Source organism: Equus przewalskii, chromosome X (genome assembly GCF_037783145.1).
Source record: "Equus przewalskii isolate Varuska chromosome X, EquPr2, whole genome shotgun sequence".
NCBI lineage: Eukaryota > Metazoa > Chordata > Mammalia > Perissodactyla > Equidae > Equus > Equus przewalskii.
This window is the reverse complement of record NC_091863.1, coordinates 83,479,668-83,496,116: the sequence shown is the minus strand read 5'-3', so window position 1 is coordinate 83,496,116 and position 16,449 is coordinate 83,479,668. Positions and strand designations below refer to the sequence as shown.

At 45.3% G+C, this 16,449-nt stretch overlaps 1 protein-coding gene and 1 long non-coding RNA gene across 3 annotated transcripts in view; one reads left to right on the top strand and one right to left on the bottom strand.

The window, feature by feature from the left end:
- Positions 1-9,774: 9,774 nt before the first annotated feature.
- Positions 9,775-13,307, bottom strand: TCEAL1 (transcription elongation factor A like 1). Of its 2 annotated transcripts, none has more exons than XM_070605091.1 (3): positions 12,955-13,307; positions 12,453-12,517; positions 9,775-12,092 (listed from the first exon to the last, which is right to left on the bottom strand). In XM_070605091.1, exon 3 carries the CDS (start codon positions 12,078-12,080, stop codon positions 11,601-11,603), a length of 480 nt encoding a protein of 159 aa, XP_070461192.1. In that variant the 5' UTR covers positions 12,081-12,092; positions 12,453-12,517; positions 12,955-13,307; the 3' UTR covers positions 9,775-11,600. The 2 variants fall into 2 exon arrangements, with proteins under 2 accessions (XP_070461192.1, XP_070461191.1); XM_070605090.1 differs by having other exon boundaries at positions 12,794-13,016.
- Positions 12,442-16,449, top strand: part of LOC139081073 (uncharacterized) — a 39,664-nt gene continuing 35,656 nt past the window's right edge. Inside the window, exon 1 of the long non-coding RNA XR_011536028.1 lies at positions 12,442-12,539. This is a non-coding gene — a long non-coding RNA (uncharacterized lncRNA). The remainder of the gene's footprint in view (positions 12,540-16,449) is intronic.

Sequence of the window (16,449 nt, the reverse complement as noted above, 5' to 3'; positions counted from 1 at the left end):
GCATTGAAAGCTCCCTCCCTGAAGAGCAAATGCAGAAGCGAGGCACTGCCGGCGCCACCACAGAAAGAAAGTCTAGGCCTGGAGCCTGGACACTAGGCCTTTGAAGTGGTTCACTGAGTAGCAGATGTATCGCCTTGGAGGTTAGTCCAAAGTTCTTTCTGACACCTGACAGGACTGGAAGTTTAAAAAGCAGTGAACTCACAGTTCTGTGCTCCTCTGACTTGGTGAGCATCTCACCTTACACAGGCTGCCAAGACCACTGAGCTTTGACCGCACCATAGTGACAGACAAGACACAGAATAGATTTTCGGCATTCAACCACTTGCACTACCATCTCTTCTATATCCTTTGCATGGTATATTTGCTACTTTAGTAGTAACCAATCTAACGCCACGTTGAACCAAGTTCACATTGTCATTCTCACGTATCTCTGAATTCAGACCAGAATGAAAATTTATAAATATGTATTTGCGAGTGCTACAAAGACACAATTTTATAAATCTTCTTTTGACCTCATTTATAGATGAGAAAGTAGAGACAGAGAAAGATTAAATATGTTGCTAATTTCATCTAGCAAGCAAGAAAAGAGATCAGCTTTGGAACATATGTCTGTGGACTCCCAGCTATTCTTACTAGATTCCTTGACTAGTCTATATAATTCAGAAGGGACTTGCTACCTGCATCTCACCTTCCAGAGCTTTTCATAAGGTTGCAGGGGTCTTCCCTTGGTGAAAGCTGCTCACAGAGAAGTGGGCTCCAGCTGCATTTACCGCAGCCGCAGCCCGGTGGGCAGCACAGGCCTTTGCAGGTAGCAGGAGCTGAAGGTATCAGGAGGCAGGCAGGGCAGCCAAGCAGGCACAGGCAAGGGGGGAGGCAGTCAGCCCCTGGCAGCTGCTGCCATGACAACAGTCTCCAGGGGTGAGGCCTTTCTCTGGAGGATCTGAGGAAGCCCAGGGTGGGGCTCTGGTTCAGGGATTCCTGGTCCCTGGTGAGGCTGCACTTCTGTGGCAGAACAGAGCCCCCTCCCTCTGAGCCCTCTACAACACAGACTGCAGAGGGCTGGTTTCCCTCTGCAGGGCCTGCCTGCTTGTCATTGAGGAGGCCTGCCCTCCCCGGTCCAGAGGTTCCCCCTGCTGCTGTGGCCTCCGCATTCTTTCCTAATGACACCCATGGCAGTGCTTTGGTCTCAGGACTTGCTGCTGTGTGCTGCAGCAGGCCCTGTCCAGCCTGTGGCTCTCTGGCTCTCCTCTCCTCACCCCTCTGCCCCAGGGGAATTAGCCACGTGGGAAATGCAATGATAAGAGCCTCCTCCTTTCTGCTTCTGGTCTCACACTAACTGGGTCTAGACACACACACACACACACACACACACACACACACACACACAGACCCTATACATGCCCAGAGAAACAAGGAAGGGGCTGTGAGGAATGGGGCCGTGGGGGGGGGGGGGGCCGCAGCTCAGGCTGCTGGCAAACACTGAGGGACAGGGAAGGCAGGTCCAACCTTGACCCAAAGGAAGGCAGTCCCAGGCTCTGTGCTGGGCAGGACTCAAGCTGTCACTCACTCACTGGAGGGCTCTGGAGGCCTGGAGGCCTTCTACCCCTCTCCTTGCCTCTGTTTGTCCGCCTTCTTCTCCCTGACAGGTGGGGGGAAGGGCTGTGGAAGAACCATGAATGAAGTCCTTCCGGCTCTGGGATGCTATGACTCCAGGCTGCCCACCTCAGTGAGCAGGGGCTTCTCTGAGGAACACCATTTGGCCTGAGCGGGGACTCTCCAGACTGTGGCTGCTGCTGCTTTTCTCAGAATCCAGACGAGCTCAGAGCACAGAACTCGTCCTGGGCTGGGCTTCCCTGTGGGGCTCCAGCGTGCTCACAGCCTTACTCTTGGCCTCAGGGACTCTCAAAAGGGCCCAGAATAACCCCAGTCTCAGGTCTGGGGACAGAAGTTGGGACAGAGAAGACAGTCACAATCTTGGGTATTTGGTTCAACAAACTTATATTTAATGAGTGTTCTGTCCTCTGTCCTGTATATGCTGACAAATAAGACACGAATATCCCAGAGGAGCTCATTGATTTATAGGGGAGATAGATGTGTAAACATGCTTTAACACACAGTAATAATAAAGTCTAAGTCACTTGGTGATTTAGGAGCACCAGGAAAGAACCAGCTAAGTCAGCTTGTACTGGTGACTGTCAGGCAAGTCCTCTGGGAGTGTTAACTTACTTGAGTTTTAATGATTGAATAGGAATTTGCTTAACAGAGAAGGGGAGGGCAGTCTAGACAGAAGGAGCAGAATGAGCAAAGGCATGGAGGTTTGGCCTCAAAGGTCTGACTGGACCAAACCAGTCAAAGTCAAAGTGTGGAAAGAACTCAGATGACAAATGTCCAGTACAAAGGCCAGTTTGGCAGTATACCTTATGACCCCACAACTCCACTTCTAGTCATTAATCCTGGAGAAATACTGACACATAGGTGCAAGGAGGCAGGCGAAAAAAAGGGCCCTGCAGCATGTTTGTAACAGCAAAGCGTGGAAACCACCTAAATCTCTGTCATTACAGAATAAACTACAGTATGTTCGCCCTCTTCAATGTATGCGGCGGGTACATATGAATCAGATAGAGATCTAATGTGTGTTTTTTTCAACACACCAAGCAAAGAACTCAATTCTGACACTGAAACACAGTCAAATCCCACAGATTAAGGGCTCAGTCCCACAAGAGTGCATCCTTCTCACTTCAGACGCCAACCTTAAGTCCAGTTGTCACCTGTGCTTCTGACCAACTGGTCATAGTGGAGGTTCCCTCAATCCCCGTCCACTTCAGATTCAATTAACTTGCTAGGTGTTCGATTAGCTTGGCAGATCAGCTCACAGAACCCAGAGAAACATTTACTTATATTTTCCAGTTTATTATAAAGAATATTGTAAAGGATACAGATAAACAGCCAGATGAAGAGGTACAAAGGGGGAGCGAGGTCTGGAAGGGTCCTGAACGAGGGCACTTCTGTCCCCAAGGAATGGGGCCACGCCACCCTCCCTGCATGTGGATGCATTCATCAACCTGGAAGCTCATCAAATCTCATCCTTCAAGAGTTTTTACAGAGCTTGACCTGCAGCCCTCCCCACCTTTCCCTTCCCAGAGGTAGGTGAGTGGGACTGAAAGTTCCACTTGGTCTTTCAGGGCACGAGCCCCACCTTGAGGCTATCCAAGGGGCCCCACCCTAGATCACCGTAATAGCATATGCTCAAAAAAGGCTCCTTAGGAAGGACAAAAGACACTCCTATCACTCAGGAAATTCCAAGGGTTCGAAGAGCTTTGTGCCAGGGACTGGGACAAAGACCAAATATTTCTTATTATACCACAATAGGTAACAATAGGGATAGATTTCCAAGACATACTGTTGAGTGAAAGAAAGAACATTTTGTCAAATGAAATGTAGGGTGTAATGCCATTTATATGATGTCATTTAGATTCTATGAACACATGTGTATGTGATTTGTGTTTCTTCTCATGTGAATTACTTCTCCATGTATTTTGCTCATTTTCTATTCAGTGAGTAGAGATTTACATTTTTCAAAGATATCTTAAAACCTGCAAGAGACGTGTAAATATTTCATCCCAGTTTCTCACATGCAATTTAATATTCTGAGTTTTTTTAGTTCAAAGATTTTGAAAGAGATAATTCTTTACTAATTTTTCTGATTGCAAAAGCATGCTTGTAGCAAATTCAAACTCAACAAGAGTGGGGCATGAGAGTGAGGGAGTTTTCCCAACTTTTCTGAATTCCAAAAGATGAATGCCACTAGACTAGGTAATAAGAGAGAAGGTGTGAAATTTTTGGAGTAAGCAAGGCATAATGGTTAAGAGATCTGACCTAAGGGTCAGACAAATTTGAGTTCAAATCCAGTTTCGTCCGCTAATTGGCTGTGTGACCCTGTGTAAGTCACTCAAACTTTCTGAGTTACAGTTTCCTCATCTATAATAAGGTAATAATGCCTTCCTCAAAGAGTTGTAAGGATTAAAGGAGATCCTAAACATAAAACACCTGGCCCAGGGGCCAGCCTGGTGGTGCAGCGGTTAAGTGTGCATGTTCCGCTTTGGCAGCCCAGGGTTTGCTGGTTCAGATCCCGGGTGCGGATGTTGCATCGCTTGGCAAGCCATGCTGTGGTAGGCGTCCCACATATAAGGTGGAGGAAGACGGGGACGGATGTTAGCTCAGGGCCAGTCTTCCTCAGCAAAAAGAGGAGGATTGGCAGCAGATGTTAGCTCAGGGCTGATTTTCCTCAAAAAAATAAAAATAAAAAACAAAACACCTGGCCCAAAGTAGGTTCTTGATCATTTTGAATTTCTTTTCTCAACTCCAAACAAAGGTGCTGCTCTTTCCTCTACTTTATGCTTTTTGGGGTACCTGTCCATTCATGTGGCCTTCAGACATAGGCCTCTGAGATCAAAGAGAACACTTTTATCTTCACTATAGACATCACCATCAAGGGTTGGGGTTGATGGAATACCCATATGGATGAATGTCATGGCACGTGTGCAAACAAAAATAAAGGAATACTTCAAGTAAAATATATGTTATAAAAGGTATAACTACAAACACATAAATGAATACATAAAGGTATGTGCATAGATAATATACAAACATATAAAGTAATATACATATATACTATATATAAAAATAAATTGACATGGTATATAAAAAGAGATATATACACACACACAATGTAAGTACATGTATCTTGTAAGGGAGGAAAAATAATTTTACCTTTACCCTTCTAGGTTCTTGGCTGAGACCCCTCTGTATTAAAAGATTAACAAGAGAAAAACAAACAGAAGTTTACTAACATGTATACCTCCTGTACACAGGGGAGAGACCCAGGAAAACTGAGTAACACCCCAAAATGGCCCAAGCCACCACCTTAAATACCATCTTCAACTAAAGACAAAAGAAAGATGCTTGAGTCGGGGGAGGCCAGTTATGAAAGGCTATCAGGTAGAATACAAAACCTCAAGGCAATGAATAGAACTAGAATCTGACATCAACATACATGTATTATAGTTTCTACTGAAAACATAATTTTACTCTCTCTGGTCAGCCCCATTTCTATCAGAGATAACCAAAATAAGACTAATTTGTTTGCAAAATAAGTCTAGTCTCATTAAACTTGGCCTGATTATTTACATAAGTGCAGCAAGAATAGTGATTGACCATATAGACTCTTTTAAATCTGCTTTCCAGGAACTTTTTTTTTCTTTTGGTGAGGAAGATTAGTCCCGAGCTAACATCTGTTGCCAATCTTCCTCTTTTTGCTTGAGGAAGATTATCCCTGAGCTAACATCTGTGCCAATCTTCCTCTATTTTCTATGTGGGGCCACTCCACAACATGGCTTTATGAGCAGTGTTTAGGTCCACACCTGGGATCTGAACCTGTGAACCCCAGACCACCGAAGCAGAGTGCGCAAACTTAACCACTATACCGCTAGGCTGGCCCTTTAACTTTTCATAAGATATCTCCATTGGACTTTTAAAAACCTCTTGAGGCCAGAAAGACAAGCCAAGAGCTCACTATGAGACTTTGCTTACAATACCTACAGATTTGGGTGAATTCCTCTCTTCTTGAGGTCTCCAAAATATTCTGAGGTTACTGGGCCTGCCATGAAGTGACCTTTCTTTCCCCTGCTAAGGCTGCAGTAAACCATGTAAGCAAGGTATCAGGCTGGTTTTCCAAGGGATTTTATGGCTAAACAAAGTCAACTTTAGTTCCTTAAATCTGTGTGGTCAAATGTGAATCTAGGTACATTCTCAAATATGACATTCCAGTGGTAAGGGAACAGAATATGATACCCCAAAATGTGCCTCTTTGCCATGAAGATTATTTTAGGCTGGTTATTTTTATCTTATTTTATTTGGTGAGGAAGATTGGCCCTGGGCTAACATCTGTTGCCAATCTTTCTCTTTTTGCTTGAGGAAGATTGTTGCTGAGCTAACATCTGTGCCAATCTTCCTCTATTTTGCATGCGGGATGCTGCCACAGCATAGCTTGATGAGTGGTGAGTAGGTCCACACCCAGGATCCAAACCCGCAAACCTCTGGCTGCTGAAGCGGAGCACGTGAACTTAACCACTACAGCGCTAGGCCGGCCCCTGGGTCGATTATTTTTGAGAAGCCACAGACACAGGAGAAGCTCTGAATGCCGAATAGAAGTAACCCTTTGGTTAGGAATACTTATATTTATAAGAGAAATCTCCATCTGTAAGGGTGTCTCCCTCTCAGTCCCATATCAGAAAGGGAAGGATGACTAAATCTCTAGAAACCATCATCAAGGGAGAAGGCAACGACTTAAATTTACATGACAACCTTACCCTTGGTACTGTGTTTTGCCTGAAAACCTCCCATAACTCCTGCCGGCCCCCCATCCCCATCTTGCACCCCCTGCAACATCTTTTGTCTTTAGCTGGAGATGGTAGATGGTATTTAAGGTGGTGGCTTGGGCCATTTCAGAGAATTAGTTTTCCTGGGTATCTCCCATGTATAAGGAGGTATACATGTTATTAAACTTTTGTTTGTTTTTCTCCTGTTAATCTGTCTCTTATTACAGGGGGCTCTCAGCCAGGAACCTAGAAGGGAAGAGGGAAAATTATTTTTCCTTCCCTACACAGTCAAAGCCTTGGTAATATAACCAATGTTTCTAATTGTGTTCTGTTACAAGGAGAACAGATTCTTTTTTTTTTTGAGGACGATTAGCCCTGAGCTTACTACTGCCAGTCCTCCTCTTTTTGCTGAGGAAGACTGGCCCTGAGCTAACATCCGTGTCCATCTTCCTCTACTTTATATGTGGGACACCTACCGCAGCATGGCTTGCCAAGTGGTGCCATGTCCGCACCCGGAATCCAAACTGGCGAACCCCAGGCTGCCAAAGCGGAACGTGTGCACTCAACCGCTGCGCCACCGCCACCGGGCCAGCCCCAGGAGAACAGATTCTTGTGCAAATAACCACATTGCCGTGAAAATTATAGTACTCATTAAGAGTTTCCGAATTCTGGAGGGATCAGGTCCAGTGTGAGTCAGGGTTGAGGCATTCCCTTCCCCAATATTGTCTCTCGCCCCCTGCCGCACTTTTCCAAGTTTCTCTCCTTTGTTAGCTGTGTTTAACTCGCGGTTCTGACTTTGGTCACCAGATGGCGAGCTTACTCCAATATTCTAAATAATCTTCATGACAGGTAGTGTCTTGGTAAAGAGGTGTAAAGAAAAAGTTCATTTTTTACACACAGGTCATGAATTAACACATTCAATAGAATCCCACTTGTGTTTGAAAATATATATTCACAGAAAAGGATAGAAGGATATACCAGTGGATTCTTTCTTTCTTCTTTTTACAAAAAGCTTGAGCAGAAAGTACAAATAGTTCCCATATATTCCCTAACATATTCCCACACAATATCCTCTATTATTAAAATCTTGCATTTTTGCGGTACATTTGCTACAATTGATGAGCCAATATTGATTTTCATTATTAATTAAAGTCCATAGTTCACATTAGGGTGCTGTACACTTCTGATGTTGTGCGTTCCACGAGTTTGGAAAAATTTATAATGACATTCATCATTGTAGTATCATACAGAATAGTTTCACCGCCCTAAATATTCCCTGTGTTCCACCTATTTATCTACAGTCTTCTGGACTGGAGTCTTCATTCATTCATTTAATTCAATAAATATTCATAGGGTGCTTACTATGTGCCAGGTACCACCAGCCACAATCCATATTTCCATGTCAATGTATTTTCCAAACTCTAGACACTTATATCTAACTGCCTACTGGACATTTCCACCTGGAAAAAGATAATAATATGAAAACTCACCCAAATATACACACCAACAAGGATATAATACTTAGCAAGTCTAAAACAGTTATTCCCTAAGCCATCTCAGTCCCGGAAAGCTACAATCTAAATTGGAGGCAGTGTGGTAGAAAGGAGAGAATGCAGAATTGGATTCAGACAAATCTGAGTTAGAACACAAGATCTACCCCTTATTTATCTATATAATCTTATTCATTATTTGTAAAAAGAATTGAGCTTAGATTAGTATTTTTGAATGAGAGAGGGAGGAGTCTTTGGGCATTTTGCAAGGACCCTGAACTTGATCCCTCTACGCTGCCTCACCACAGGGCCTCCCACTCTCATGCAGTGTCCCCTTAGAGCCAGGGCATCCTGGTTAGCAGAGGGCTCTCTCCAGAGTCCAGGGCCCTCAACGCATTCTGCTCTGGAGTTGGCCAGGCAAGTCACTTCTGGGACATGTGACTGAGATACCAGCCTTCTGCCTAGGCAGGGAGGTGGCAAGGGGCCCAGAGAACCAGGCTCTGGATGCCACTGACCCTCCACCATCGATGCCTTCAAAAGCATCTTCACACCAGCTCACAGCTTGACTGTCCTGGCTCCCAATTCGTGGGCTGGGCCTGCAGTGCACAGGGATGTTCACACAGGAGGTGAAACCCCTTTTCTCCTGAGCTGCAGGACCACGTGCCTTTGCAAGCTCCCTTTCCCTGGGGTCTCCTGTGCCTCTGGGCCTGGGCTGACGCAGACAGCAGAAGCATGCACCAGGCACACACAGAGCTACAGTCACCGCAGAACCACCCAAACAGGCCTGTGCACATTCGAGGCTCTTCTGGGAATCTGAGAAAGGTGGGCGGGAGAGGGCTGGAGAGGTCTTGTCCGAGGTCTAACCCCATTTTGGGGGGCTACTTCACTGGACTCTGAGAGAAGGACCAGCCCCTTCTGCTTCAGCCCCAACTTACCTGGTTGGACATCTGCTCACCCAAAGTCTGTCCCAACCAGTGTTTCCAGTTAGGAATCCTTGGGGCTTTATCTCCTCCCCTACAAAAGGTTCCCGAAAGAGGAAGGGAAAAGGGGGGAAGGGCAAAGGTCTCTGACCTGTGATGGGGACAGTCCCTGTCCTCCAGGTAAGTATGTCAAGGACAGCCCAGCCATCAGCCTAGGAGGGTCTGGTGCCTGCTGCAGGCTGGAGCAGAGAAACCAAAGTCAGACCTCCCTGCAGAGGAGTGTGGCTTGGGTGAGGCCTTCCAAATTCTACCTGAGCACCACCCCTCAGGGCACCAGGGAGCTGGATTCATCCGTCTTGTAAAACTGCCACAGTGAGCCCCTGGACCTTCACCTCATTCCAGCCGGAATCCAGCCCGACCAGCACCCATCAGGCTGCCATAATCTTGAACACTGGTCTGGAGATGTGAAGATCCCCCAAAATGACATCATACAGTGAAAATATAAAAACAAAAACAAAGTCAAGGGCACAGGGTTCGCTTACAATTTTGTGAGCTGATGACCAAAGGAGAACTTTGAATTTATTTCTGAGGCATTTTACTCATATTGGAAGGAAGCAATGCAAGGCATTACACAATATCAATCGTGGAAAATATGTCTTGCTATTTTGTCATCTCTCTTAGCTTTTTATTCTGGGTATGGTCTTACTTTGCTGAAAAAAATCTAAATTTTATGTAGTAAAATTGAAGAGTTTGTTTTTAATTTCTTACTTAAAAATATTCTTGGACAAGCCTTTCAACCTTTTCATTCTGACACAATCATCTATATTTTCTTCTATCTATGTCACAGTTTACTCTTACCAAAACCAGGAGTATATTGTATATAGCAGGGGCTCTCCAGCTTGTGTGCTACTTTACAGAAAAGCAGATTTGGTGCGTCTCGGGTAACGCCCAGGTCTCTGCATATTTGATAAGAGAAACACTGATACATAAAATATTTGAATACTTTTAATGTTGAATTTGGAGAAACAATCCCTCTCCGCACTGTGATCTTTTGGAATTGCAAATCATACTTTTCAGAGAAGCGAAGACACTGAAGCTATCATAGCCAATCAAACAGAAATTCAGGGTTTATGATTGGGTCATAATTTAAAAACATTATTAACCACTATCTATGTTTCTAGAATTAATAAGATCAATAAAACAAAATCAATAAACAGGATCAATAAAACAAAATCTTAGGTTTTATAAGAATAAATTAACAGAGAAATCGCAATATCTGATACACACCGCCCATATATATGTATATACATTATACATATACTTTAATGACTGTAAGTACTTTAATGACTTACAAAGTATTTTTGCATGTTTCTTGTTGATGTGGGATGGGTAGAAGGGAAATGTTCTAGCTTGAGCCTGAATCTTGCTTTCCTCTTTAATTTATATAAGTTGAGCAAGTCAGCTGAATTGGTAAGGCAAGCCTGCCAGAGGCCCCTGGGAGGAAACTCACCCTAAGGTAAGTGTTAGACAATTAAAACCCTAGTTAACCTTGGAGATTATTTGGGAGGGAGGTTCCAATTCTGAGTACACAGCATTGTGTCTGACTCACAAATTTTCTTCTAGTCCAGGTCCCAGTGAACTCATGTTGATTCCAGTGGAGAAAAGGGAAGTGTTCAGGAAAAAAAAAATGGGAACGAGTATTTTGCTAAGAATTCTTTAAGATATTGAGGTTTAAGCGGCACTGTGATGGTATCCACTTGGAGAAGTGTAACATTAAAGCTGGAGGAGAGGCATTCTCCACATATTTGTAGGAGACACAGTTCAGCTTTGGCCCGGCTTTGCACCTGGAGAACCCCGGCACTCCGGACCGAGGCAGGAGCAGGACCCAGAAGGGGCAGCTGGACCCAGTAGACATGACAGTATTCAAGGGAAGAGAATAGCAGGACAGGAATGGAATGTGGTACTCACCTGGAATCTCACAGGAATTATTTGTGAGCGCAAGTGAGACCTCCTTTGGGTCCTACACCCTGTACTTGAAAGGAATCTACAGGGGCTGGGGTCCTGCACGTGCAGGTGGGGGCAAAAACACACAGCTCACACAATCTTTACCTCATTTGGTTCCACAGCAGCCTTGTAAGTCAAGGATTAATCCTATTTAAGTGGGAAAAGAATGACACTTAAACAAATAAAAGTACCTAGTTTATATTTCTGTATAAGAGAATCAGAAGAAACATGGGATTTACTTCTCTTTTTTAAAGTTCTGACAGGTATTTATTAAGTGCCACATTGTCTTTTTAAGCTGAATGACAGTTTTTTAAGTTGCCTTTCAATTTTTCATTATATATTTTTTTGCAACACAAAATGTGTTCGTGTTGAAAAAAATGAGAAATTCCAATAAAGCAAAAACGAAAAATCAAAAAATTCACCTATTATCTTACCACACAGCCACTGTTAAGCCTTTGAAGTATATACTTTCAGTTTTTTCTCTGCATATTAATATATAAATATACATTTTTTTACAAAAATGGGATACTACATATACTTCTTGAAGACTGCTTTTTTCACTTCACAATATATAATGTACATCTTTCCATGCAAATGGGTGAGACCCAGGGCTGAAAGAGGGGGATTTGCACATTGTGCGGGGTGGGGGGGGGGTGGCAATTTTATGCCAGTTACAAGCGAAACACCTAAAATAAAGCCACACAAAAAGTTAAAATTAAGAAGATGTGGAAAGGTACATGAGAAAAATGCAAACAAAGTTCAGGTGGCAATACTTATATCCGGTAAAACAGAACTAGAGGCCGAACACATTAAATGGGATAAGGACGGTTCCGTCTTGCCTTCCAATGCATGATCATCAATTTGTTGCGTACTCTTTTCATCTCTTCCATCTCCTCTGCTACCTGTATCATCTCCTCGTTGCTTAAATTTCTGCCATGTATGTCCCCTCTAAATTGGGGGCGAGAGCGAGCCAGCCTTTCCTTAAAGCTTCCTTCTTCTAGCTTATGTTTTCCCACTCCACAAGGAGGCTGCTCCATGGGAGGGCGCTCCTCAAAAAGGTCCTTCCTAGAAAGGCGCTCCTGCGGAGGGCGCTCCTCGGACACGAGCATCTCAGGAAGGAGCTCAGGAAGGAGTTCCTCGGGAAAATACTCCTCCTCCGAGGACTGCTCCTCCGAAGACGGCTCCTCCGGAGAGTGCGTTTCAGGAGAGTGCTCCACAGGAGGCCGCTCCTCATCTGCCTTGGGCGCGCTCTGTGGCTGTTCTTCATTCTCTTGGCAGGATTTTTCCATGTCGAGAATGGTCTTTTTTAAGCACAGTTATTCATAGGAGACAAGAAAGGCAGAGTCGAGTCAGAATACTTGGTGGCTGGACCAAAACCCCGGCCATGGATTCCAACAACCTGCCTTTTCCTGATTCGGGGCCCAGGTCCTCCAACCTACGCTTGCTGAGAGGCTCTCTGGCCCTGGGGACCCCGCCGCATCTAGTCCCCCCGCCCTTGTCGCCCCCTCCTTTCCGAAAGCCCACCATTTTCCCAGCAGGCCTTGCCACAGGCCTCTCCCGCAGTGGCAGGGGCGGGGCGGGGCGGTGGTGCCGCCGACTCCGTTCCCATCAGCGTCCTCCCTCGCACCCCATCCTGGCCCACTGCCCACCCCTTCCCCGACCTGGACTTCTCCTGGCGGCTTGTTCCCAGACGTCCTCTCGAGGTGCCCCGCTGCGACCGGCAGACCTGCAGACAGACGCCAGACAGGGTAGGGGGCGGGGAGTGCAGAGGAGGGAAAGGGCCACACACGCCCCTTTTCTGGGCATCAGCCGCCGCCCCACGCCAGCCCCCTTCTGGTTCCCCTCCGCCGGATGCCCTAGCTCAAGCCTGAGTCCTCTGTGCCCCCACCCCTCCACCCCGCAATGTTCGTCATTTCTTTTCAGGCGGGAAGTGGAAGCGAAAGATTGCTTAGCAACTATTTCTGAATGTCTGTGTCTCCCTCCCAGGGGAGCCCCCACTCACCTCCATAGCCCACCCCTAAGACCACCATTTTTTGCACCGAAATGTGGGCGCAGGGGGCGGGGCTGGGCATAGGGAAAGGCCTGGACTCTGCCATCCCGATCCCAGGGGTTACTGGGCGGCACCGACGCTCACACCGATTTAAGAAGACTAAGGGGACTTACTTCCTTTTGCTTTTCCCCTCGACCAAAGGGCAATTGGCAGACGGTGTCTGGACAGGCAAAAAGGACTAAGACGAGAGGGACTTGGGCAGACATAGGCTCCTGGTCACGTGAGGGCCGCGCGTCACCGCCGAGCTCAGATCAGATCCCCAGTTACCACTTTGACCGGCGGCTGTGCCGCAGCAACCTGACAGTATTTCCTGACCCAACACACCAAGCCCTGTCATTCACCTCTCTTTGTTTATATTTGCCTTTTCCTGGTTACCAGACGATCAGCGTCTAGTCTTGGGGGTTATTGCCTCTTCCTCTCTGCCGCTTCCCCTGATACCACCTCTCTCCCTCATCCTCCCGTCATCAGCCGCCAAGGCCCATTAGTTCCCCTACAGTCCAGATCCTACACTGAAATCTGACTACTTCTCATTAATGACTCGATGTCATATGCCACCTCTCCCAGTTTTAATCCACATTCATAAGTCCATTATGTCCACTTAGGCTCTATCGACATGGTTTTTATCTCCTGTCACTTTCATGGAAGATAAGCTTTCACTTTTCCATAACTTGAGGATTTTTTTTGCGCCCCCAGACCTGTATCACAAATAGAAGCTCCATTCTAAATTGGTAATAATTCAATTCTAGAACCCTAGAAAAAGTTAAGTTTGTAAGGTATGTAAATCTAAAAGGGCTGAACACTTTGATTTTCATAAATCAAAAGACACGTTTGTCTATCTAAGTACAAATAGTCTGAAAACTTACTTACCTGAAATGGGAGCATATTTGGTGGAGAGTGTGGCATTATTATATATTTATGTATATATGTATATACATATATACACACATAATGTCTATGCATGTATATACATATATTCAGTAGTTATTATTCATAACAAAAGAAAGAGGTATTGCTGGAACTCTGGTGGTGCTGGTTGAGAAAGTTTATATTAATTCATTAAATCAGCAAATAATTGGGTCCTGGGACTGCTGGACCCAAAAAGATAGATTCAGCACAGAGGGCATTCATGCTAAACTATGCAATAATTCTGTTGATCACACACTGAATAGCAGGATTAAAATCATGCTAATATACTCAGCTGAGATTACAAGGATGTGTTTGTGGATCTGCAAAATTGGAGACATGATAGTACCTACCTCATAGGATTGATTGGTAAGAGGGATAAATGAGTCAGTATATGTAAAGGACCCGGAATAGTGCCTAGCACATAGAGAACACTCTATAAGCATTAACTATAATTAGAGTAGAGTAATAGTAATAATAATAATAGTATGACTTAGTGCTAATAATACTACTAATTATCATTCTTTTATTATTAACATTAATTGAGCACTTATGCCAGGCATTGTGCTAAGCACTTTCAATATGCTATCTCATTTAATCCTTAAACAATTATGTTCTCACCAAAACTTTCTTTTTAGGTTTAACCTCCCCAGTTATTTCAGCTCTTTCCGATGTGATATATTTTTTCAAAGTCACTCAGCATCCTACATGTTCCTGAATTTGTAAATATCTTTGAAAATACTGAATATTTTGCCTAGTGTAGGATGGAGTGATCTTATCACAGCTTTCATTCTGGAATAGCCACTATACATCTATAGATGCATCCTAAGATCATAGTAGATTTTGTGGATGCCATATCACACAGTTGAATCCACTTTATGTTGAAGTCAACTGAGACCCCCAAATCTGTTTCATACATCTCTGTTAATGCACTTCTAGAAATCATTTTAATTTTAAACTAAGTACAGAAGCTTCTATTTTTCTTGGTTAGACGTTATCCTGTTAGATTCACTCCCTCATTCTTTGAATCCAGATTCTGTCATTCAGGACATGAGCTACAAAATATTAATTTAAAGCAAACCATTAGTACTAAATAGGATGATAAATTCAGCAAGCTCGGGAAAGATCTAGGGGAGATCTCAGCAAAAAGCTCTGACTCAAAATGAAAAAATTCCTGGGGCCAGCCCCGTGGCATAGTGGTTAAGTTCATGTGCTCTGCTTCAGTGGCCCAGGTTTTGCAGGTTCAGATCCCAGACATGGACCTAGCACTGTTCATCAAGCCATGCTGTGGCAGCGTCCCACATAAAATAGAGGAAGATTGACGTAGGTGTTAGCAACAATCTTCCTCAAGCAAAAAGAGAAAGATTGGCAAAAAATGTTAGCTCAGGGCCAATCTTCCTCCCAAAAAAGAGAGGGGAAAAAAAGGAAAAATTCCTTTTCCCTGTTGGATGTGGCAGCCAGGAGTGTGCTCCGTCAGGCCAGTTCCTCTCCTCTCCTCTCTCAGTGTGACTTCTCAGGGTGGGATTACTTTCTAGTGCTGCTGTTAGGAGACAGAGTTTCCCCCGAAAGCTGCCAAACCACTATAAATTAACCCTTGATAAGAACTTGGTAAACTGGGGGGCAGACAAGGGGGGTTTCAGATTAAAACCAGAAAAGGAGGAATGAAGACAGTGTCTTTGTATTGGCTCTGTCTCTGCTTTGATTTGGGGTTCCCTTGGGAGAAAGGGCTCTCAAGAGGGAGTAAGATGAAGGTGGTTCTGCCGTGGTGACAACCATTTGTTACAAAGGAATGTGGTATGCTCCTTGTCTGTGTGTGCTCGTGGTGGGGGCTGTGAAATAATCCTTCTGAGAGATTTTATCTGATACTGCTGATTTAGGGTCCTGTGAAGACATGGTGCTTAGCTCACTAATGCTAGTGAGAGTTTAAGGAACTGCATTTTAAAGGTGAGATAACTAAGGCTCTGAGAGGTTACAAATTATTCCCATGGAAACAGATGATAGTGAGTAGCCCAGATGGATTTATACCCTGGCAGTAGGATATGAGTACTTGAACCTTAAACCACTTTGTTAAACTGCTCCTGGGCAGTGGGCTCCAGCCGCATTTACCGCAGCCGCAGCCCGGTGGGCAGCACAGGCCTTTGCAGGTAGCAGGAGCTGAAGGTATCAGGAGGCAGGCAGGGCAGCCAAGCAGGCACAGGCAAGGGGGGAGGCAGTCAGCCCCTGGCAGCTGCTGCCATGACAACAGTCTCCAGGGGTGAGGCCTTTCTCTGGAGGATCTGAGGAAGCCCAGGGTGGGGCTCTGGTTCAGGGATTCCTGGTCCCTGGTGAGGCTGCACTTCTGTGGCAGAACAGAGCCCCCTCCCTCTGAGCCCTCTACAACACAGACTGCAGAGGGCTGGTTTCCCTCTGCAGGGCCTGCCTGCTTGTCATTGAGGAGGCCTGCCCTCCCCGGTCCAGAGGTTCCCCCTGCTGCTGTGGCCTCCGCATTCTTTCCTAATGACACCCATGGCAGTGCTTTGGTCTCAGGACTTGCTGCTGTGTGCTGCAGCAGGCCCTGTCCAGCCTGTGGCTCTCTGGCTCTCCTCTCCTCACCCCTCTGCCCCAGGGGAATTAGCCACGTGGGAAATGCAATGATAAGAGCCTCCTCCTTTCTGCTTCTGGTCTCACACTAACTGGGTCTAGACACACACACACACACACACACA

Excerpts from the sequence above, each read along its gene's own strand:
- TCEAL1 (XM_070605090.1), bottom strand. The coding sequence starts at position 12,887 with ATGGCAGAGTCCAGGCCTTTCCCTATGCCCAGCCCCGCCCCCTGCGCC. Across the intron at positions 12,518-12,793 it reads CTTAGGGGTGGGCTATGGAG|GTCTGCCGGTCGCAGCGGGG; the intron begins GTGAGTGGGGGC and ends GTCTGTCTGCAG. Across the intron at positions 12,093-12,452 it reads AGCCGCCAGGAGAAGTCCAG|ACCATTCTCGACATGGAAAA; the intron begins GTCGGGGAAGGG and ends TGCTTAAAAAAG.